This window comes from Vulpes lagopus, chromosome 1 (genome assembly GCF_018345385.1).
Source record: "Vulpes lagopus strain Blue_001 chromosome 1, ASM1834538v1, whole genome shotgun sequence".
NCBI lineage: Eukaryota > Metazoa > Chordata > Mammalia > Carnivora > Canidae > Vulpes > Vulpes lagopus.
Genome location: NC_054824.1, coordinates 169,033,588 through 169,056,844, shown reverse-complemented (window position 1 = coordinate 169,056,844; position 23,257 = coordinate 169,033,588). Strand labels below are relative to the sequence as shown.

The following is a 23,257-nucleotide window of genomic DNA, read 5'->3' as shown; positions in this document are numbered from 1 at the left end:
TCTCCCGAGGCTTCCCCGGTCGGGAACCTGCTCCCGCTTGCTCTGCGCGCGCGTGGGACCCCGGCCCCCCCCCCCCACCCCACCCCACCCCGGGAGCCCGGGCTCCTGGGCTCCGCTGGCTGCGCTCGCCGCGCCCTGGCCCGCCCGCGGCTCCCGCTCTCTGGGCACCCGCCTCCCGCGCGTGCGGGCAGAGCTGCCGGGAAGGGAAAACTTTGAAGGACGGGGAAGCGCTGGGCGCGGGAGCCCGGGAGCCCGGGAGCGCCTCTGCGGCGGCGGCGGCGGCCTTGGCTGGGACCCGGGGGCCGGGGGCTCGCCGCGCGCCTTTTGCTGGAAGCTGCATGGTGCTGTCTTGCCTTTTCCTTTCCTTTCCTTTCCTTTCCTTTCCTTTTTTTTTTGATTTGCACTTGCCAGCTTACTTTATGGAAATAAACTTTCCGCTCCCCTCGCCCCCCCCACCCCTCCTCGCCTCCTCCCCTCCTCCCCAGCCCGACCCCGCTCACTCCTCGGGTCCCGACTCAGCAAGAGGAGGAAAAAGACCCGGGAAGCCTTCCACTTCCGAGGGAGCGAGGGCTCTTGGCACTTTAAACACTTGTTTGCGCCGGAGTTTAAAACCCCGCAATGCTCAAGTCAGCTGAGCCCGCCTGTAATCGTAGTACCGACTTTTTTTTTTTTTTCCTGCCAACGAATTATTTTTATTCGTTTCACCTGGGGGGGGGGGGGTGGGAATTAATCCGCACTAAATCACAGGGTCTTAAGGAAGGGCTGTGGCGGGGAGGGAGAGACTTTAAACAAAACCCTAAGATATGTGAGTCTAGGAAAAGGAACTACATGGAAAAGTCCGGGGATCCTGATACCACAGGGAAAGGCTGGAAGCCAAGAAAACCTCAGCATTCCCTCTATCGCAACGTGTGTGTCTTGTATTGCTCTGATTGTAATATTTATTTTGAACAGTCCATCTTGTGCCTTGAGTGCTGGTGTAAGCAGTAAAGCAGCTGGGATAGATTGTGGTCAGATGAGAGGAAAAAAAAAAAAAATACTCTTTTTCTTTCTCTTTATCCCACCCCCTGGCAGAGCTCGATTCAGGACTGGGGTGAAGAGGTAGAGGAAGGAGCTGTTTACCATGTCACCCTCAAAAGAGTCCAGATTCAACAGGCTGCCAATAAAGGAGCAAGATGGCTAGGGGTGAGTAAAGCTGGAGAGACTGTGAACTTTGGAGTTGCAGTGTCTGTTGTTCTGTGAATATCATCATTATTTAGCAGAGGCAGGCTTCCCCCCCCCCCCTTCGTCTTCTTCTCTTTTAGTCTTAAAAAGGAGACTGCCAATGACCGAGTGTTTGCACTAGCTGTACAGGTCTGTTTTTGTACTTAATGTTTTCCAAAGCATCTTCCCTGGGTTTGTCAATAATTCAGAACCTCTTAGAGACGTCTTGAGGTCTTTGGCAAACAGGGTGGGGGTGGAGTGGCAGAAAGTGACACGCGGTAACAGGACCAGAAAGCAGCTCTCTGTGAGACAAGAGCCATAAGCAGTTTGGCCCAGATGGGCCTTTCTCTCCCTGGCCTTGCCCTACTGTTGCTGACAGCTCCTCTCCTCCTGTAGCTTCACCAGGTACCCAGAATGCTCAGGGATGGACCCTTCTGAATCTGCCTGTCTTCCTCTTGGGGGGAGGAGGGGGGGGGCAGAATTCCCATCATTACCTCCTCTCTGCAGCCCGTGAGGAGGCAAATGCATGTGTGGTGCCCATGAGTGACTTCATGGGTAGCAGGCACAGAGTGCTGGGTCTTTGGAGGAACACTGCTTCCATAAACAAGACTTTTTCCACCAAGGTTCTGAACTCTTAGTTGGGATCCTGAGAGTCATCTGTTATCACCTAATGGCTCCTTCCACACATCCCAGGGAGACATGGAAAGCTTAGTGACAGGATCACTACTCGGGCAGATACCAACATGTGGAGAAACAAAGGAATTCTCGCTCTGGAGACAGAAGTTGTCCTTAGAGCAGTGAGAGGTGACACAAAAAGCCTTGAGAGAGAAAATCTTGGTTGGCTGAATAGAGGGGATGGAATGGGATTGCACCTGGCCTCGTTCTAGCTGCACTCAGTCTTCTCGGGGGATGGATTTGAGAGCAATGAAGATTACGCACTTGCATCCAATCTTTACCGGCCTTGCGTCTCACAGAACTCAGTGTTTGAGCCACATTCAAAGGTACGGTGTGAAGGAGGCAGGAAACCAAGGCCCTTACATTGAGATGAGGCAACAGGTGACTTGTAAGTCCCTGAGTTTCAGGCAGGATGGCCCACAGCAGTGATTTCCTCAGCTGTGGGTCCGGGGTGCCGACACAGGCCTTCGAAGCTTTGCGCTTTCGCAGCTGCCTCAACTCAGGCCTCTCCTGCTCTGTACTTTGGGTCAAGGTACCAGCCATTAGGGCAGTCAGCTATTAGTGACATTTGTGGGTGTGGCCCGGCAAAGTAGGAATCCTTGCTTTGAAAGCCAGAGGCCTTCACTTATGGAGCAGGCACCTGACCCAGAGGATGATTTTCGACTGAGTTGGGTGCATCCGCAGCAGACCTGATAGGGAAGAAAGGCGAACTAGAGTTCTGACAGGTCATCCCTTTGTTTTTGGTGGTTGTGTATATTCATCTTATTTAAATGTGGTATTGATGTGGTTTGGCCTGTCTTGATATTTCACAATGATTCACAAGTTCTAAACCAGCTGCCTTGGAAAGGGTTATTACATCGCCTGATGCTGGGTTGTTCCTCTCTAATGAGCCTGATGTTGCTTGGGTGACGGTTTTAGTTTTCAGCCAAACACAGCAGCAGAGAATGAGTAAGTCATGGAGAAATGGAGGGGTTAACTCTGTAGGCCCCCAAGACACATAAAATGTGGTTCGCTGAGATGTTCACAGTCATTTCCTGATTCTCACTGACTGTTCTGGTTGCTGGACTCTGCTTCTCTTCTCTCCTCCTCCTCAGTGTTCTCAGATTTATACAGAGTTAAGAGTTGGTTCACCCTGGATTTAGCAGTAGAGCCGAGATTTGGGGAGGGAGGACAATGTGAAAAGCTTTCTTCTAGTTGATGCAAGAATCTGTCCCTTCCCCTTCACTGCAACAAAGTGTTCTTTGCGGCTACCACCCCTGGCCCTCAAGAGCGTGTTCTTAGGAACCTTCCAACTCTGGTCCCACTTGTTTTCTTGTCTTAGGTGTCCTGTTGGGAAGGTCTGTTTTTGTCCTTGGAAATTCCAGACTTAATTAAATTTGACTCAACCAATTGAGCCATAGTAATTACAAAACCCTTCTTTTTAGGACTGAGTGGCTTCTCCATATTTGTTTTCCTACATTCCAGTAGCCCTTTCAGAGTTCTCCAAAGCAACCGGTTTTAGAGTGAACTAGAGATTGAGGTGAGGTGAGGGTATTACTGTCAATAGTCTTATCTACTCCCCACCCCACGCATAAAGAAACTAATATCTAGAGTGGTTAAATTGCTTGTCAGGGTCACACAGCTAGGAAGTGGTAGAGGTGGGATTCAAACCCAGTTGTTAGTTCCTTGCTGTCAGGAACTGCCTGGAACCTTCTGACTGTTTCCATGAGACTGGAAGAGAACACTGGCTCAGAAGACCAAGAGTGCTTATGGCATACATCTTGTCTAGATGCTATACCTGGTGCAGGACTTGAGTGATAGGGCTTTCTCTTCTTTACGTTCTGAATGATAATTTTAACCATAAATTGAGACATTTGTTGTGAAGATATGTGTCTTAGTGATAAACTCTCCATTTTGGACACATAAAGTATGGTGCACCAAAGAGATACATGAGGTTATATAGCACATGAAGGTGGGTGTATCTTTTGTGTCGTGTCTATAAGGCTTACTCAAAATGCCTAAAAGACTGAGCACAAGTTTTATATCTTCAACTACTCAGATCTCAAAACATAATTAAGATTCAGTTTAGAAAGGATAGCAAAAGTAATTACACATCCTTAGATGGGAAGTATCATACAATCAAAACATTTAGAACATTCTTTTCGTTTGTTTGTTAAATTTTGTATTTCATTGATCTTTTGAAGTAAAACCCTCTGCCTTTAGTTGTAAAATATACAACTGAGTTGGCGCAGGCCGGGTTTACTTATCCATGCAGCCTTGCCTTGCCTGTTGACAGTAAACTTTGAAAAGCCAAATATTATTGAAATACTGACCCAATTTTCCCTTTACAATGACTTCTTAGACTGGGATAGTTTTTCCTAGCTATAGCCCTCAAGGAGAAATGGCTCCAGTTATGTCATGGGATCATAAAATCTCAGGATTGGAAGGGATAATAAAAGCAATTCCATCCAACCATTCAATTAGCTGGTAGAATGTCCAGTGACTTTTGGAATAGCAAATAGTCAAAACTTGTTATTTTTCTTTGGTCTCAGTGTTGTAGTTTTATATTGACAGCGATATGTAGAAATGATATAAGAAAACATCAGCATTCTCCAGAAGTAGGAAATGTATCATTTTAGGGAGAACACTCAAATGGACAGAGGATGAGGATCCAACTCTTAGGAAAGGGGCTTTGGTGTCTGGAGCCCTGTCTGCTGTCTTTAGAATATAATAGAGGCAGGGTACCAAAAAATGTGTCAAACCTAAGATAAGTCCAAAGTGGGGATATTTGTTTCGCAAGCAGGATTGGTAGTGCTAGGTCACCTCGGCAGGTTTGTGGGTAATGGTATGGTCAGTGGGTGGTCATGTGGCTTTTCTCAGTTTTATGCTTCTGTGGTATGTGGTCCTTGAAGCGAGGCCCCATTTCCTCCTTCCCCTAGGTCCTGTATCTATCACCCTGTGTCCCACATAGGCCCTTGTTGGGTTGAGTTGAAATGCTTGATAGTTGGGAAGCCGCTAAAGATAGTGAACGAGGACAGGACAAAGCAGAATATATTTATAAACAAAGGGAACTGGGATTCTGTTATAGGACCTAGTGTTTGGGATGAATTGTGGCTGGTCTGTGAGCCGTATGGGTGCAGCGGCAAGATGACCACTTGTCACATCTGGATCGACAAGTTGACTCTCGCTTGGATACGCTATTTGGATTGACTCTATCTGCTGTTTTGGTGGTGTTGCCATTATATTATCTTCAAATAGCCTACAGTTCCTCAAGTTTTCAGCTAACTTCACTTAGGGAAAGCTTCTCCAACCTCCCAAGTCTGGTGCAGATACCTCTACTGCATGTTCCAGGAGCACTCTCTGTTTCTCTGTCATGCCTTTCGCTCACTCTGTTCTAATTGTCTGGTTATTTGCTTCTGTCCTCCACTAGATTGTAAACGTGGTGAACTGGGAACTGTGGCCATCTCACTGGCAGAAACTCAGTGTTTGTTGAATGAATGGATCAAGCTTCATCCCTCTTTGGAACACTAATATTATCTTGATACATATGTATGTATGGTTGCTCCTCACTTAAAACACAATCAGCATGAAGATATTAGCTTATGAAGAAGAGGAGGAGTGTGTGGGAGCGAGATAAATCAATTAGGTAATGATTATAGCTATCTTACGTTCTTTTCGGAACAAAGCAGGGCACAAACAGAGGTAGTGATTACTCGTTTTAAGAAAAAAAAATTCACAGCAGTGAATTAACTAGACAATTCCCCAGTACTTTTTAAATGCATGAGACCCAGTTGTACTTGTCTTATTGCTGAATGGTGAAGAAAAGCAGTGCATGAGTTAAAAAGTGTTGGCACGCATCACAACTATGTGTGGTTGCAAAGCTCAGGAGTGGGATTTTAGAATTGTAAGAAGCTAAGCCCTGGAGCAGCCCTTAGTTTACAGTTGGTCATCCTTGTTTTCATCTAGGAAAACAGGCCCTTGGGTTGCATTATTCCTGTCTTATCAGAATGTTGAATTTAGGCTTTAGAAAGTGCATTTCAAAATTTAGTTGCCATCTGTAGTTGAACCAACTGATATCTTTCATTTTGACCTTGGGAACATATTCCTAAAATGATCTGCTAATATGGTAGCCAGCACCAATCGAGAGAATGTGGTCAGTTTCAATAGCCTGAGATACCGCTATTATGTTGGATCTTTTCATTCCTTTTAAAATCTGTTGGGATCTGGGTAAGGGATATATAGCATGCAATTAAGAATATTCTGTTTGGTTCAGTAATTCAGGTGACACTCAACTGAGTTCCAAATACACGTTTACCCCATGGCAAATACATAAGAGTATAGATAGTATAGACGCATTAATTCCTTACACTTAAAGCATACATTCTGTTAAATCAGTAGTTATAAACATATTTTATTCTTGTTTCTGTGGAATTAGAAAGTTTCTTGAAGTTTCAAATTTAGGAAGAAAAGGAGAGCAGTACAGTAAATACCATGCTTTTCTCCTTTAGTGCTCTTGCTGAAATATGTCACTGTCCTGTCCTGCTTATTGTAGTTTCCTTTGTCCGTGACTCATGTTCCTTTTACACCTTCCTCTTCCAAATAATCAGGATCTTATAGTGACTCTTACACGTTTTATGGTAAAATATACAACAGTAAGCTAAAATCAGTAAGACATTAAAATTTCTACCATGATGTACCATGGTATACCGGTGATACCATTTTTGTGATATAAAAAGAAAAGATTTCAGTAAACAAGGCAAGGAAAGTATTGGTTAAATGAAGGAAGATACCAAATGTTGCTTCATTCCATTGGAAAAGCACAGCTAGCTCATGTCTGGGTTGCTGATGGGTGTGGCTATCTCCAGAGTTGATGTGGAGTCTGGAGGTTTTGGCAGTTTCTGGGTCCTTTGCTAGTAAACACATCCAGTATGAACTTCCTCACTGCTGTTGCACGTCTGCTTGTATGACTCTGTCATCTGTCTTGGAGTCAGTTAAACTTACCACCGATAGCATTCATTTATTCATCAAAAAAAGTACATTATGCCCAACACCATATTGAGTCTTGGGAATCCAAACTAAAAGAAAATGCAAGTTGTTCTGAAGGAAGGGACTCACAGGTAGGAGGGGAGACAGAAATGTAAACTGATTACAATATATTGAGGTAGGTGTGATCAGGGTCATGCGAGAAATCTGTGCGTTAGGGGAACTCTGAAGGGGGGGCCTGTAAATCAGATGGGAGGTGGGGGGTGGCCACTCCAGGAAGGCTGCATGGAAGAGAGGGCTCTTTGGTGAAGAGTTGAGTAGACAGATGAATAGGAGTTAAAGGAGGTATGGGTGCTGGAGAGAGGCATTCTAGTCAGAGAGCACAGTGTGGAGGAAGGCATGGAGGCCAGAGCTGAGAGCCTGTGTGAGTGAGGCTCAGCATGGCGAGAGGGAAGGACGTCTGGTGTAGAGGTGTCAGGAAAGGGTCATGTCCCTGGGAGTCTGGTGTGCTAAGCTATGGCATTCACTCCATCCTGAATGCTGGGTGGTCATTGAAGGGCTTTCAGTGGAGTGGCATTTCAACAAGATGACTGACACCTGAGGGGTAGATGTGTTGGGAAGGAGCCAGATTGGGACATGGGAAGAGGAGGAGGCTGACGTAGAGGTGGTGAGGAAAGGGACAAGGACCTGAATGGAAATGTTGGCAGCAGAACAGAGGGTGGCAGTGGGGGATGGGAGACCTGGCACATGAGGATCTTAGGCAGCCTGGTTCAAAGAGCTTGTCAAAAACTGGGCTTTCTGGGGTCCATGCCATCCTCCACTTACTGGGTAAAATGTCCTGGGGACTTCCAGTCAGGCTTTCTCCGTGTATATGCTAGCAAATGCCTTCTTTCCTGTCAGAAGGCCCTGCAGAATCACCAAGGTCAGGCGTGCCTGAGGTGTCCAGAGGTGAGACCTCTAGCTCGCTGTGAACAAGGCAGCCAGCCGTGCTTGGTTCTCAGATTCCAGAGAACTTTGAAGAGCTGCTGGTTTCTTCCTCTCTCTCTCTCTCTCTCTCTTTCTTCCTAAGTCTTCTGTTTCCCTACAAACTAAACAAATTAAATCTGTAGGCCACAGAGAGGGAGAGAGTAAATATGGGACCCACAGGACTGTGATTATAGAGCTGTATTTTAGACAACAGCAGTTAAACTTATAATTGTCATGTTAGAGACACAAGAAATTTTATGGTTGGATATCTTGGCTTTTTTCCTCTCCCTGTGTGCTGTCTTTAACCCTCGCTGACACGGTTTGTCCTGGTTGCTCACATTACTGCTCTTGGAAGCTCAATCTGATCGCTAATTCCACTCATGTAGAAGAAAAAAAATCTCTTTCTCTCTAACACAACACCCACATACACACGGCTTAAATGAAGATATCTTTTCACATTTTATTTTTTAGAATTTCCCGCATCTTTGGAACGTCATTCCATGGCCTCTTCTTCTTCTTCTTCTTTTTTTTTTTTTAATCCATGAGAGACACAGGCAGAGACACAGGCAGAGGGAGAAGCAGGCTCCCTGCTGGGAACTCAATGTAAGACTCAATCCGAGGACCCTGGGATCACGACCTGAGCCAAAGGCAGATGCTCAACCACTGAGTCACCCGGGCGTCCCTCCATGGCCTCTTCTATATAAATTATTCAAAGCCTGACTTTGTCATGTTTTGCTTGTTTTCCCTCAATTGTGTCATTTCTGTGATTCACTTGCACTGTTTAGAAACTGTCTTCAGTTTAAAAAAGAATAAAACCAGAGGGAGGGAGGAAGGAGTAAAGGTAGGACAGGCTTACCACACACCTAAGGTAGGAGCCTCTGCCTTGGAGAAGGCTCTCAGGCCTGTGGAGAGAGAGAGAGAGAGTCCCATCAAAGCTGGTCCTTTCAGCTTACCAGTTGTGTAGAAGCACCTGTGCCCTTCCACAGACGTGGCTGCGTATTATGTTGTGATGGTTGGGATTTCTGCCCAGCTTGGTGCCACTAAAGCCATCTTCTCCTTTGTGTCCTGCTGTATGTGACTTCTAAGGGTAATAACAGCAGTAGTTGCGGGTGGGATCATGTGTTGGTGGTGGTTCTGTATATTTTTTCGTCCTCACAGACTCATTACCCTACATTTTCTAGCATTTAATTGCTTGTGCCATCTGTGGGCCATTCATTTGAATTCGTTTCCACACAGTTCAGCTTGTCCCATGTAAACTTTCCCAGACGTTTTCTGTTGGTTTGCGCCTTTCAGCAAAGAATTGAGCAATTCAACTTTTTCCTTTATTTCGTTTCCTGCTGATTTAAATATCCATTCTCCTCTCTTAGAAAAGCGAGGCCAACGCTGAGTCCTTCCAGTTTCATAATTCTAAAGAAAACTGGAAAACCAAAAACAAACCTTCTCTGCTAAAAGTAGATTGTCTTTGGTCAGTACAATCAACGGAGGCTCTTTGCAACCCTCTTGCTAGCGCGCTTTCCGAGTTTTGTGCCCTTCTCATGCCAGTAACTTCTATTGCCGACGACAAAGCTAGAATATGTGGACAGTTTTTAATCCAACAAAAGAACATTTACAGGATATAAGTAAAAATTACAGAAGCTGGGTTAGATATTGGCTTAAACCAAAATGCTTTATAGTCATGACTTTTCTAAACAGAATTGCAACACTTGAAATTATGCGTTGAGATAACTGCTACTCCTAAATAGAAAATTCAGGAAATCAGAATTGTTAGTTTGTGAAGCACACGGAAAACATTTGCTATCTTCTGTCCACATGTTGACTCCTCCTAATGGCACAACACAATGAGCATATCTATTTTAAAAATGACTTAACCAAGTATTAATAAGGCCGAGAGCCAGCGAGGCCTGGATGGGGAGTTAGCACGAGTTCTCTCTCCTCAGTGGGAGCCTTGGCAGGAGCTGGCACCTTCTGATTTCTCCTCCTTTTCACGGATATTTTCAGCAAGAAGCCCTGGTTGAGGGAGATACTTAGGGTGCTGGTGAAGAGCCACTAGTCAGTGATATTGTGAAAACTTTGTATGGTGGCAGATGGTAACCACGCTTTTTGTGGTGAATGTTTCGTAATGTACAGAATTGTCAAATCACTGTGTTGTACACCTGACACTAATATAGTGTTGTGTGTCAACTCTACAGCAGTTCACAACAGCAGAAAAGAGGCAGAGAGCCTGAGTTCTGGGGCCAGGCAGACCTGAACTCAGAACTCATCTCTGCCCTGTGTGAGCTGTATGGGCTTGAGCTGTGAAGTCACTAACTTGCACCTGTAGAGAGGATGCTATCAGGCGCCTTCCTGAGGGAAGTACTGTGAGGAGTGAGTGAGTTCTGTACATAGGGTGCTTGGCATGGTGTCTAGATTATGGTACTCACTCACTAGGGGTGGGGCTCTCTCTGGACCCCACTGTTGGGGTCCTCTTTTGATCCCTGCCATGGAACCTTGTAGAAGTGTGGGTACCTTTCTTACCTGTGTCCCCTGAAGCCTAGGGTTGTTTGTAAACCAGACTGTTTAAGAAACAGTATTCGCAAAGCTTTAAGGCATATTCCTGACATCACTTTCTTACTTTGCACATCTGGGAGGGAGGGCCGTGGCAGTGTTTAGGAATCCTTGTTTATTAGAAGTAATGTCTATTGTGTTTTCTCTGGCTGGCTGCCTGCATAGTGAAAGGCAATTATTGGTTGGGCCCCAATATTTCACATTTTAAATTCCTTCATTTTTCCTATATAGGTAATTGGTTGCTTATTTTAATGCCTTAAAAATATTTTCCTGCTTAAAAAATTATATTTGATGTCTCCAACTAAAAAACAGGAGGGTAGCAAATCACTTTTTTTTTTTTTTTTAACCTTGGGAAGCATTATACTAATCATTCTTTGTTGGGCATAATCTAGGATGTTAGCAAATTGTGCTTGCACTGTAATTTTCAAGTTTCAGATTAAACTTCGTAAGTTCAAATAAAGATAAAAATTTCTCACTATGCTATGGGGCACCTGAGTGGCTTAGTTGGTGAAACATCTGCCTTTGGCTCAGGTCCTGATCCCAGGGTCCTGGGATCAAGCCTCGCACTGGGCTCCCTGCTTGGGGTAGTCTGCTTCTCCCTCTGCCCCTCCCCCTGCTTGTACTCTCTCAAATAAATAAAATCTTAAAAAAATTTTTTTCACAGTGCCACACATTGACTAGCTAATGTAGTACTTGAGCCCCAAACTAGGAATGAGCTGAATTGCTCTTGAGGTGGTGAATTTCAGACTGTCACATTGATTTTTAAATCTTCAGTTTCTTTACCTGTGAAGTGGGGCAAATACCTGCTTTTCCTTCTGCCTGTAGGTTTTGTGAGGACCATGAGTTAATGTATAAAAGTACTTTTTAGGGGCAGCCCGGGTGGCTCGGTGGTTTGGTGCTGCCTTCAGCCCAGGGCCTGATCCTGGAGACCGGGGATCGAGTCCCGCATTGGGCTCCCTGCATGGAGCCTGCTTCTCCCTCTGCCTCTCTCTCTCTCTCTCTCTCTCTCTCTCTCTGTCTCATGAATAAATAAAATCTTTTTGAAAGTACTTTTTAATATGTAAATTATTATACAAATATAAGGACATTCTTATTGTTGTTATTTAACGTAGAGTCATTTCTTTTTTTCCTCTCTTTCCTCACCACCTAAGTGCTCAGTGGATGATGGTCTGTTCATTAGTAGTTCTCCCTCTCTTCCCTCATCCCAGAGAGCACCTTTTTGATATTTTTTTCTCCCCATTTGCTGTTTACTTAATAGTATCTTCAGATTCAGCAAGGAGTTGTGTTTCCTCTGCCACCACCATCGTTACTCCTGGTACTACTGCAAGTGCATTGAAACTGCAGACAGGGCTTCTTTCTATAGATTGGAGGTGGGGGAAAAATACCCCATATTCACAGAAGTCTAAAGACAAATGCAGTGAATATCTTACATCTGAAAACTTTCTTCTTTCTCTTACTTTCCTTATTCTCTCCAGCATGTGTTGTTTGAGTTAATGGCTTGTTGGTTCTTTGATTCTCCTTTCTTTCTGGTACTTTTAATTTGGTGCAGAGAGAAGGGTGGTAAAGTTAATGCACCAAGGAATGGAAAGTGCTTCCAGCCTTCCAGAGCTGCTGGAAAATCAAAGCTTGGTTTGAGGCCAAATCCTGATGTGGGACTTGAACTCATGACCTAATGCCAGAGGCAAGAATGTTACCAGCCGACCCACACTGATCCTCATAAGATGTAGGCATTTAAAATACTTCCTCTGAGTAGTCTTATTGTTGTTACTTTCTGTTTTTCTCCTCTCTTTCAGCCTTTTCCTACAGCGTTCCTGGCTTCCCTGCTAGGAACACGATTTTAGTTTTAAGATCTTTTTTTCTCACTTCCTTTCCATTTGCTTGTTACTTCCTTCTTGCTTTCCATTTCTCCTGTGTGAGTGAGTTCCTTTTTTTTTTTTTTTTTTTTGTTCCTGTTCCTTCCTGTTCTTCTGGATTAAAAATAGTCTCCAGGGTCTCTGGCTGCTTGCCCATGAAGCTGACCTCCCTTCTATTCATATAGGATTCCCCACTGAGCATCTGAAGATCGTTCCCTACTCGAAGATAGGGATACTCCAAGCCCTGCATCCATTCCCTGTTATTAGCACCTATGCTCAGCTGACTTACGGGTGAACTGACCCTCGTACTCAGAGCTCTAAATGAAAATTAATTCTCTTGTGCAAAGATGCTGAACAAGTGCTTTGTTCATGTTGAGTGTTCCTGACAAACGCTGACTTCCCGCCACATCTGCTGACTCTTTGGTGGTGCTAAAAGAGAAGGGAGTCTTAGGCACTGACTCGAGGTGTGTGTTTAACATTCATCTACGTGCAAAGCAGTGGCTCCGTGATCAGCTGGGCCCCAGGAAGCAGCTTCCATCCAGCTTGCTGTGGTGGGCGTCCCAGAGGGACCAGCAGTCATTTTGCTCCCACAGACGTGTTTCTCTGGGGGCTAAAGTTGATTAAATTGTTTCTTCCTGAACATTCTTTGGTTAGAGTTGGAGGATTATGATACCTCTTTGCAAAAATGACTTTCTATCCAATGTTGACCTAGACAGGCCACGAATGAGTGTCCAGTGAGTGTCTACTTGAGGGATAAAGGATGGTACAACTCTAGGTGGCTGAGCCAAAGGAGTGCTGATGGGTGGCAGCTCTGATTTCAGCCCCTGGCCCTACCCTCAACTCCCTGCTGAGAGTTCCAGCAACAGGGTTGATGAAGGGTTAAAAGGTTTCCTTCCATCTGTCCCCCCAGCTATTCCTATGTGGTTATGTCTTCAAGAGAAGAGCTAGCCCTATTCTTAGTTGAGAATCCAGAGTTGTAGATTTCACTATCCGTAGTGACGTCCATGTTTCTGTGTGGTTCTGTCTCCCTCCTGTCACTGCTTCTGCCACTGTATCAGCCGATAGTGCTTTTCTGTTCCCTGATTGACTGATGAACTCCCACTTACCTTTCAAGTCCCAGCTCAAATGTCATCTTTACTCTTCCACCCTTCCTGATCCCTCTTCTAGAATAATTACCCTTTCATCTGGGTCTCCTTAGCACTTTACCAGAAGCTCCATTACAGCACTTATCAAAACATATCCTTTTATTATTTTTTTTTCTCTTTGCCTTGTTCATTTGTGTGCTTTTAGGGGTGGGCACCCTGTATAATGAATCTTTGTATTCCCATCACCTGGGACCATGTCTGAACCACCCATCAGCGCCTTGTAAGTTGTTTGACCTTATCTCTATTATAAAACATTTATCTTTATGACTTTATTTTTTTTTTGCTATTGGTAATGTTGTGAATTCCATTTTTAAAAAAATTTTTTTTAAAATTTTTTATTTATTTATGATAGTCACAGAGAGAGAGAGAGAGAGGCAGAGACATAGGCAGAGGGAGAAGCAGGCTCCATGCACCGGGAGCCTGATGTGGGATTCGATCCCGGGTCTCCAGGATCACGCCCTGGGCCAAAGGCAAGCGCCAAACCACTGCGCCACCCAGGGATCCCGTGAATTCCATTTTTTTAAACAAAAAGGAAAATATTGAATAAATAAGCTAGATTGAATTTCTCTTTTATATTTCAACTAATGACACATGAAAAAAGGAAGATGCTGCTTTTGCCTCATTTTTGTTAGCATTATTTGAGCTACACTTTTCACGATACTATAAAACTTGTCTTAGCTGTGATGGTGACTATAGATGGGATAAGTTAATCCACAAGCTTTGTGGTGGCCTATCGGTTTGAGTCATGGTTCAAAGGTAGACTTAGGGGAACCCAACTTCTGCTTTGAATTTCAAAGTTATTTTACTTGGGATTTTCACATATCTTATTATATCTTAATCTGATGGTTCCAATTTGTTTCAAGCTTGCATTGACCCAGTGTCAAGCCAATTTGGCTGTGCTGTGTGCAACACATTTTTGCAAAAGGATCTGACACCTTCCATGCACATGACCACTAGGGTTATTCACATAATGATGAAGGCTGTCTGAGATTTTGTGGCAGGCTTGTTGTGTAGGGTACTTTGTCAGGGTGTGCTATTCTTACCAGGATTTGTTGGCAAAAAAGGAAAAAAATGTGATGTAAATTATATGTTATTATATAAACATATTATCTGTATGCTTTTCAATTTTCACAAGTAAAAATCAACTCCTTTTGCTCTCCTACCCTCTCCAACATTCCTCTTCTCTGTGGTCTTACATTCTTAACTCTTAAATTGCTACTTCGAGCAAAATGCAAAGCCTCTGCCAGAAGTTGTCAGGATTCTAGCTGTTTTTAGGTGTTTTCATTCATACTGTCTCAGCATCATTGGCTCTGGCAAGATGAAGTTTTCTGACCGCTTCTGATCTTTCTTGCCTTTTTGTGGAGCATGCTTTCTTCACCTTTTTCTTTGTATAGGGATTCGATGGCTCCTATGTTTGCTTTGGACAGAAGCACATTTTGAAGCAATTCCTAAAGTTATTATTTTTTTAAGATCTTATTTATTTCAGACAGAGAGAAAGCGCATACACACAAGTGGGGGAGAGGGGCAGAGGGAGAAGCAGGCTCCCCACTGAGTAGGGAGCTAATGTGGAGTTCAGTCCCAAGACCTGAGATCATGACCTGAGCCAAAGGCAGACGCTTAACTGGCTGAGCCACCCAGGCACCCCCTTAAAATTATTCTTAAAAAAGCGTACAGCAACATTATCCATATATTTTTTAAAAAGATCATAATCCTACAGCTTCAACACAGTTGTTTATACATTGGCTGTCTTCTAGCCTTTGTTCACATAGTTACAGTCATGCTATTTATTCAGTTTTGTAATCAGCAAGATATACTTTTCAGAACAAATCCTCTAGGAGTTACTTTCTAGTTTGAATCTTTTGTGACATTTGTTGTGTTTCTCATGTCACAAAAGATTGCATTTGGACTTTGCGTTGGAGGAGTTTCAAGCTGGTAGTGCTTATTATTGGTTTACAAGCTTCGTTTCTGTCCTTTTCCCTGTGAAATCTCCTGTCCTTTATCAGGATTGTGGAGCTTTATGAGGAGCCTGATAGTACAGTGAGATGAGGGCATGTGAGGAGTGGGACACACCCCTTTCCTCTGCTGAATACCATTGTGTGCTCTGCTCTGGGGTGTGGGATAGGAACACTCTAGGGCTACAGTGTTCAGTATGGTAGCCACTAGCCACATGTGCCTACTGAGCATTTAGACCTGTGGCTAGCCCAAATTAAAATGTTCTATCCATGCAAATCTATCATGTAAAATAGCTCAGTGAGTTTCTGTAATGATCACATGTTGAAATGGTAATATTTTGATATAGTGCATTAAATAAAATATAGCGTTAAAATTAATCTCATCTGTTTCTTTTTCCTTTTATTTTTTTAATGTGGCTACCAGCAAATTTAAAATTACGTATTGTGACCAGCATTATATTTCTGCTGGTCAGTTGTTCTAGGGCCTCCCATTTAAAAATGTAGGATGTAGTTTATTAGTGGGTTCTGAAATCAATTCAGTGGGTCAAAAGTTGGTATTTTACATTGGAACAGAACGGAATAGAAAATACCAGAATGGTATTATTGTGAAACTTTTTAAGTACGTGTGTGTGTGTACTGAGTCACTTGTAAAACGTATCTTTTCTTTGTGCTGTTAAGAAGGTTGAAAATAACTGTTCTAGGGTGGCCCAGCTTAATTTAAAGCATTACCAGGAGGCCTGGTCTGCTCTGTAAGAGGACAGGTTGTTGCCGTGAATACCATGTAGATTTTAGGTCTGATTGGTGGAAGCTCTTCTGGAAATCTTCAGTGAAACTAGACCCTGCATCAAAGTAAACCTGAGCACCTGTGCTCATCCTAAAAGCAGTAGCTACTCAGGACCATCCCAGAGAGAAGGGTGAACCAAGGGTGGCTGTGGTTCTGCCAGCTGAAGTTGGGACCTGTGTGGTCTAGCACTAAAGTGTCCCTTGAGCTGGAAGTGACTTTGTCTGACTAGTTTCTTCTTGAAACTTCCTCAAAATTGTCTCATGGGTGGTGATACTTTCTAAGAAGCAGGGTGGTTTCTTAATGACCTTGGAACCAAGCTAGGTTGGACAAGGTTCTGTTTGACTCTTAGGTCTTCCACCCACCATGTCGTGTTGAAATCGGAAGAGACTGTGCTTTCATCTAGGACCATGCCAGTCCTCTTTCCTCCTGAGAGAAAACGTCCTTATGGTACACAAGATGTAGGGGCAGTCACCAGGGCTCTGCCTGTGACTGGGTTGCAAATACATGACCCTGAAAGCCACAGAAGGAGGTGGGGGGGAAAGGCTCCAAAAATGAAGTTTATGGGATTGCATGGGCCTTGTATTTATTCTGAAAGTTGTAAAAATTCTTTTGGGCTGACCCATTTTTCCTTTCTTAATTAAAAAAAAAAATCTGGCAGGCAAGAGTAAGAAATGTAAAACATGTGACTAATGCTTCAGCTTTTTTCTCCTGGAGCCAGATTCTTTAAAATTATACCTTAGACTTGCTTGATGTTTTAAAAACAATTGCCCACAAAAGCCACCAAACATTTGTTTCTGAAACTTGTAGACTTAGATGGCATCATTTTCAGGAAGGAGTCCAAAAGCACAATATTTAGGAGTTACTGAACCGAAATCGTTTTTGGAGATTTTTGCCCTGGTGAATTAGATTACCGTAGGAACTGGCAGAGGGCCAGGCAGCCTTTTGCCTTTATTTTGCTTGAGTATTTCCAGTCCTGTTGCTAGTCACCCAGAAATTTTGAGGGAGTTGGACCAAATGACCTTCAAGATGGAAAAGTGCTGCGATTCCAATGATGGACTGAATTGGCAATAAGGATCTGTGTTTATGTCAACCTCTTGTTGCTCTGTACTAATCACAAGTCACTCATTCATTCATTCATTCATTCATTCAATTGTTTATTGAGATTTGAGCCCATACTATGTACCAAATATTTGCTCTTGGCCTTTGTGGGAAACTCATAGAATTTTAGAGCACAGGGTGCAAAAGATTTGAGGGCCTTTGGGGTCTAGTCCTAACCTCGCCTCTTGCATATTTCCTGGGTCCCACCTTTACATGCTCCCGACTTTAACCCAATGAGGCTACTTCCCTGACCTGGAGTCTTTTTTCCCCACTGTTACCTGTGTCTGAAATGTCTTCCTTTCCCCAAATATTCCTGTTTTATTTTTTTTATGATTATTTATTTTCTTTCTTTCTTTCTTTCTTTCTTTCTTTCTTTCTTTCTTTCTTTCTTCTTTCTTTCTCTTTCTCTCTTTCTCTCTTTCTCTCTTTCTCTCTCTCTCTCTCCTTTTCTTTTTTCTTTCCTTTTTCTTTTCTCTTTTCTTTTCTTTCCTTCTTTTCTTTCTTTATATGGCATTCACAGCAACAACCTGTCCTCTTACAGAACAGACCAGGCCTCCTGGTAATGCTTTAAATTAAGCCAGGCCACCCTAGAACAGTGATTTTCAACATTCTTAAGTGAATAATGAATAAGACACACAGAGAGGCAGAGACCTAGGCAGGCTTCATGCAGGGAGCCCGATGCGGGACTCAACCCCAGGACTCCAAGATCACACCCTGAGCCAAAGGGAAACGCTCAGCCACTGAGCCACCCGGGTGTCCCAGTATTCCTCTGTTTTAAATTGCAGCCCTCACTCATATTCTAGCTCACACGCCACTACTTCCGTGAATCCACTCTAGTCTCCCAAATGGTGGTAAACTATCCTGTTCTAAACTCCAGCACACTTTGTACTTCTCTTGTGATGTCACATGTAATCTTGGATTAGATCAAACCATATGAGATTGCTGTATCTCTAAGTTAAAAATAGTTGAATGCTGGCAATTTTCTGTTGTTCTTTTTAATATTAAAAGTGTTCATTTTTTAAAGTTCCTTATTTTTCTTTTTAAGATTTTATTATTTGGCAGGGAAAGTGAGAAAGAACATGAGCAATGGGGAGGGGCAGAGAGGGAGAAGCAGGCTCCCTGCTAAGCAGGGATCCCAATGCAGGGACTCTATCCCAGGAACCCAGGATCTTGACCTGAGTTGAAGGCAGATGACTAACGAGCTGAGCCACCCAAATGCCCTTAAATCCCTCAAATTAGGTCTTTTTTAAGACGTATTATACTCACAACATATTCAGCTAAAATTCCTTGGTCTTTTTAGTTTTGTAATGTTGTTGTTAAACTATGTCTCATTTAACCTGTACTTGGAGAGTTGATTTAAGAAAATCTAAATGTAAAAAATACTTATTTTTGTTAAGATAATTTTGTTGTAGCTAATTTTTTCTAGGATTTTTAAAATCTTCTAAAATTCTGATGTAGTAAATCACTGTATCAGCTAAAACTTTCCATTCATTTTAATAAGTTTTACATAATTATTTGTTTCATTTGCTAAAATGATTTAATCAACTCAGCCAAAGACAGAAATCATGTTCTATTTCTGGAGACATTCCCCACTCCTTGCAGTGCTCCATAGTTCACATTGCTTCACCATTTCGCATCCCCTGACTATTTGATTTGGATACACATCTAGCCAACACTACATCTGTTCAACTCATAGAGCTCCATCCTATCCATACAGATCTAACAAGAGAGTTGGTGGAATGGTGTTTTGAATCTGTGAACATGGCTGGAGCATTCCATGTTACTTGCCTGGTTAGAACAAAATGGAGAGTTGGGAGTTAGTTTGAAATGATTTCTTTCTCATGATTCATGTTTGCTTCCAGCAATCATGGCTTACAAACTATCTGGGATATTGGCAACAATGGTTGGCAGGCAAACTAGAAACCATTGTTTCTAGTCTGCATTAATTCCTGTCCGAAAATTGGTGTGTTTTCTTGCTGCCCATCTTTAGAGACTGTTAAGATTGCACTCATTATTAATATGATCCTATCTGTCGGTTCTTTTGGTGCCCTTTCAGGTTCCTTAGTTGGCTCTGGAGACACGAAATTACTTGAAGGGCTAAGTGCTTTCTTATTATCACCTTCTCTATCTTGGGCTCTAGTTTCCTCTTTATGATGTTGGTCCTACCCTTTCCACTTTGAAGATTATTTTCCTTGATAGGTAAGATAGAAGCTTAAGAGGAGTGAAGTAGTTCTCTTTTTTCTGTTATCGGTTAACATTACCCCCTCTATCAGCAATGAGCCACCTCCCTTCCTCATTCTTGCTCCCAATAAGGCTGAAAAAAGCTCTTTCACTTGACCTTACCATTTTCACAAGACTTGGTTAATTATGACTTGTTATCTTTCATGTGGCCATGCTTTTCCATCTGTGCTCCCCTAAGTAGACAGCCTTAATCATGGGGCCTTCCTTCTACCTCCTCCTGTCATTTGGAAATCCCGTACAACTGCCTTGACTTCTTTAGTTGCTTGCTTTCTTTTATTTCATCTTTGGACTATTTGTCCAACCTTTCTTGAATCCTCTTCCCTGTCAGAGAAGGTTTACGCTAACTTTGAAAAAGCATTATTTTCCTAACACCTGGGCCAGCTGTCTGACACTTCCAGGAGAACATAATCCCTTTCTGCCAAGGTTTCTATACATTCCACAGCAATCACTTTTCATCGGCAGTCACGACTACGTCTGGGGGAATAGCTGTTTTTACTTTCTTCAATCAGCAGAGCAGACGCAAAGCTAGAGGAAAGCATCCCCAGCTGTGGTGCCCACTTGTACAGTAAGAAGAGGGAGTCAAAGACGGTTCTTGAGAGAATCGTGTTGTTAGCAGAAACAGGGATTCTGGGAAGAAGAGCTCCTTTGGGTGCTGGTGGGGCATGCTTATTTCAAGTTCAGCCATGGCATGCTGGAGCAGTTATCTGATTAGAAGAAATTCAGGATCAGAGGGATGCGGTCGGGTACCATTCACACATAGGTGAGTAAAGCAGTAAGAAAGAATGATACAGAAAATGGAAGGAGGCTGGGTGCCAAGCCTGTGTAACATCACACTCAGGGGATCCCTGGGTGGCGCAGTGGTTTGGCGCCTGCCTTTGGCCCAGGGCACGATCCTGGAGACCCGGGATCGAATCCCACGTCCGGCTCCCGGTGCATGGAGCCTGCTTCTCCCTCTGCCTGTGTCTCTGCCTCTCTCTCTCTGTGACTATCATAAATAAATAAAAATAATTCTTTAAAAAAAAAAAACAAAAAAACAAAAAACAAAAAAACATCACACTCAGGAAGCATGAAGGCGGAGGGAGGTTAGTCCAGGAGGCAGAAAAAGGTGCAGTTAGAGAGGTAAGAGGGAGAAACAGGCTACTTGGTTATCATAGGATACAGGGGAGGCCAAAGTTTTCAGATGTTTAGAGGTATATGTACCCTAAAAAACAAGAGTAACACCCTCTTGCTTTGGGTTATTTCAACTTTCCAGAACATATTTAAAAGCTGAAAGTTAATGAAAAAGTTCTTTGAGTAACCCAAATAACTCACTGTGGAGGAAAGGCCACCATTCTTAATACATACCATGTTAATTCCTGAGCAAAGTTGGCTATTTATGTATAGTCATAATGGAGTTTTTTGTTTATAGTTGAGTAGATGTAGCACATTTGAAGAGAGTGAGGGAGACGCACTCATAAGAATAAAACTGACAATCCTAGTGGAAGGCTGTGTTCACATGTCACCTCTCAGTGAGGCCTTCTCATTTATTTTATTTATTTATTTATTTATTTTTTTATTTATGATAGTCACAGAGAGAGAGAGAGAGAGGCGCAGAGACACAGGCAGAGGGAGAAGCAGGCTCCATGCACCGGGAGCCCGATGCGGGATTCGATCCCGGGTCTCCAGGATCGCGCCCTGGGCCAAAGGCAGGCGCCGAACCGCTGCGCCACCCAGGGATCCCTCTACTCATTTAAATTGCACCCCTTCATCCTCCACCCCCATCACGGACCTCTTCTTGCCTCTTAACAACTGTCTAGTATACTCTTTTAATTGTTATTGATTACCTCTCCTTTTGCATTAGAATGCAAGTTCCATGCCTTGGGTGTTGGTTTTTCCCTCCCCCGGGTGCCTTCCCCTAGCAGGTCTAAGACATAATACATATTTGTTGAATAAACAAGTGGAAGAAAGTAAAGATGATTATACATGCATGTGAGCTCAGAAGGTACACGTATTTGAGATCATTCAGTTTGGAGTAAGCCCTACATCTGTGTCAGTGTCTCCAGGGGCAGATACTATAGTCCCTTGCAACATTGGTGGCCTCCTGAGCTACGAATGCAAGGCTAAATTGTGCTCAGGATATTCTACTTCTGAAGGCAGAAAAATAACACATTTCAGAAGCATTCCTGTCAAATAAATAAAACTTTTAAAATACTAGTGTTTAAGACATCCCTCATTAGGAAAACAATTCCTTCTGGGTTGAACATTAAATCTCCCCATGTTGGATCACTATTATGTGATTTAAATGTTCATTTGACCCTTGAACAACACAGGGGTTAGAGGCATCGACCACCCACAGAGTTGAAAATCTGTGTATAACTTTTGACTCTCCCCAAACTTAACTATTTAAGACCTACCATTGTTTGGAAGTCTTACTGATAACATAAAGAGTTGATGACACATATTTTGTTTGTCATCTGTATTATATATTGATTGTATTCTTACAATAAAGTTAGCATGAGAAAAGAAAAGCTTATTAAGAAAATCATTCATACAGTACTGTATTAATCAAAGAAACCCACGCAGAAGTAGACTTGCCATGGTTCAAACCTGTCTCGTTCAAGAGTCCACTGTACTACTTTCTTAAAAATTTGATTTTTCCTTTCCTGCATTCACACCCTGAACAATTTCCTTCCAGGTCTTACTTCTGGTCGACGGTATTGCCTCCTTCCTGCCTAGTTTCAGAGGCCATTGACCAGAGGTGTGAAATTAGCGAGATGTTGGGGCCACAGAGGAATCTGTGGTGGCCAAACTTACAAATGACTAAACCGGAAAGTCTCTCCCCTGTTTTGCTTCCACACTGACCGCTGTTTTATTCTGAGACATCAGTAGCCTGTTTGTGCTTCTCATACTTTCTTGGCAAAACAAACGAGTGTGTACTTCTAACTAACTGCTAGGTGCCCATCAAATCACATAAGCAGGTCTGAAAAATGCTATATTTCTTCTCTAATTAAGACATAGCTACAAAGCATAGTTCTTCAGTCCAGTCCTAGCCTGGCTGCCTCCAACACATTGTACCCTCTTCCAAGTTGCCTTTTCGTCCTTGAAAAAGCATTTTTTCCCGATTCCCCTTGTTCTTATTTACTTTGGACACAATGACCATTTACAATTTCCTTGGATCAATCTAATTCAAGTTTTTAACTATACAAGCTATCGACCAAGGAGAGCTTTTCAGTGTGAAGAGGAAGCCCCCACTTTAATTAGAGTGACACGGCCGTATGGCAACCTGGTAGGTATTCACACAGCTCTGCTCATTACATAATATAATGGTCACCCAAGCCAGATCCTTAACCCATCTCACATTCAGGACCATTGTGTCCACTCATGGAGACAGTACTTCCTTTGTTTGTGCAAATAAGCAGCTAGTGATTATTAGCTTAGCTATGAAGTTAAATCACATTCCTGGAAAGGGAAATGTTGTAGCTTTTTTTTTTTTTTAAATGGGAGAGGAGAATGCATTTTTGAAAATCCAAACATGCAGTTACTACTGGCGACATGAGCATTATACCTCTTTGACAAGAGAAGTTTATCTTTTGTTTGATTAAGACAGTTATATATCTCTCATAGTGACTGCTCTCCTGATTAAATGAAATCTAAATATTTGCCTTTAAATAGTTGTACTGACTCGGATCAGCTATGTCCTAATTTGCCCACACTGGTGTCTTTTCCTTCCCAGTAACGCACAGAGGGAATTTTGACTTGCTGTTGAGTATAGGACCTGAGAGTGTGTGATTCATTTACAGCACCTGACGTTGAGTAGGCTCTCAGTATTTGCCATATGTTAAATGAGGGTCACATGGG

The 23,257-nt window shown here is 43.1% G+C and overlaps 1 protein-coding gene across 2 annotated transcripts in view; it reads left to right on the top strand.

Moving 5' to 3' along the window:
- RGL1 (ral guanine nucleotide dissociation stimulator like 1) overlaps positions 1–23,257 on the top strand; it is a 261,146-nt gene that overhangs the window by 134,170 nt on the left and 103,719 nt on the right. For both annotated transcript variants that reach the window (XM_041755483.1, XM_041755490.1), the window contains one exon: positions 1,072–1,182. In XM_041755483.1, coding sequence (XP_041611417.1) covers positions 1,072–1,182 — 111 coding nt within the window. The remainder of the gene's footprint in view (positions 1–1,071; positions 1,183–23,257) is intronic.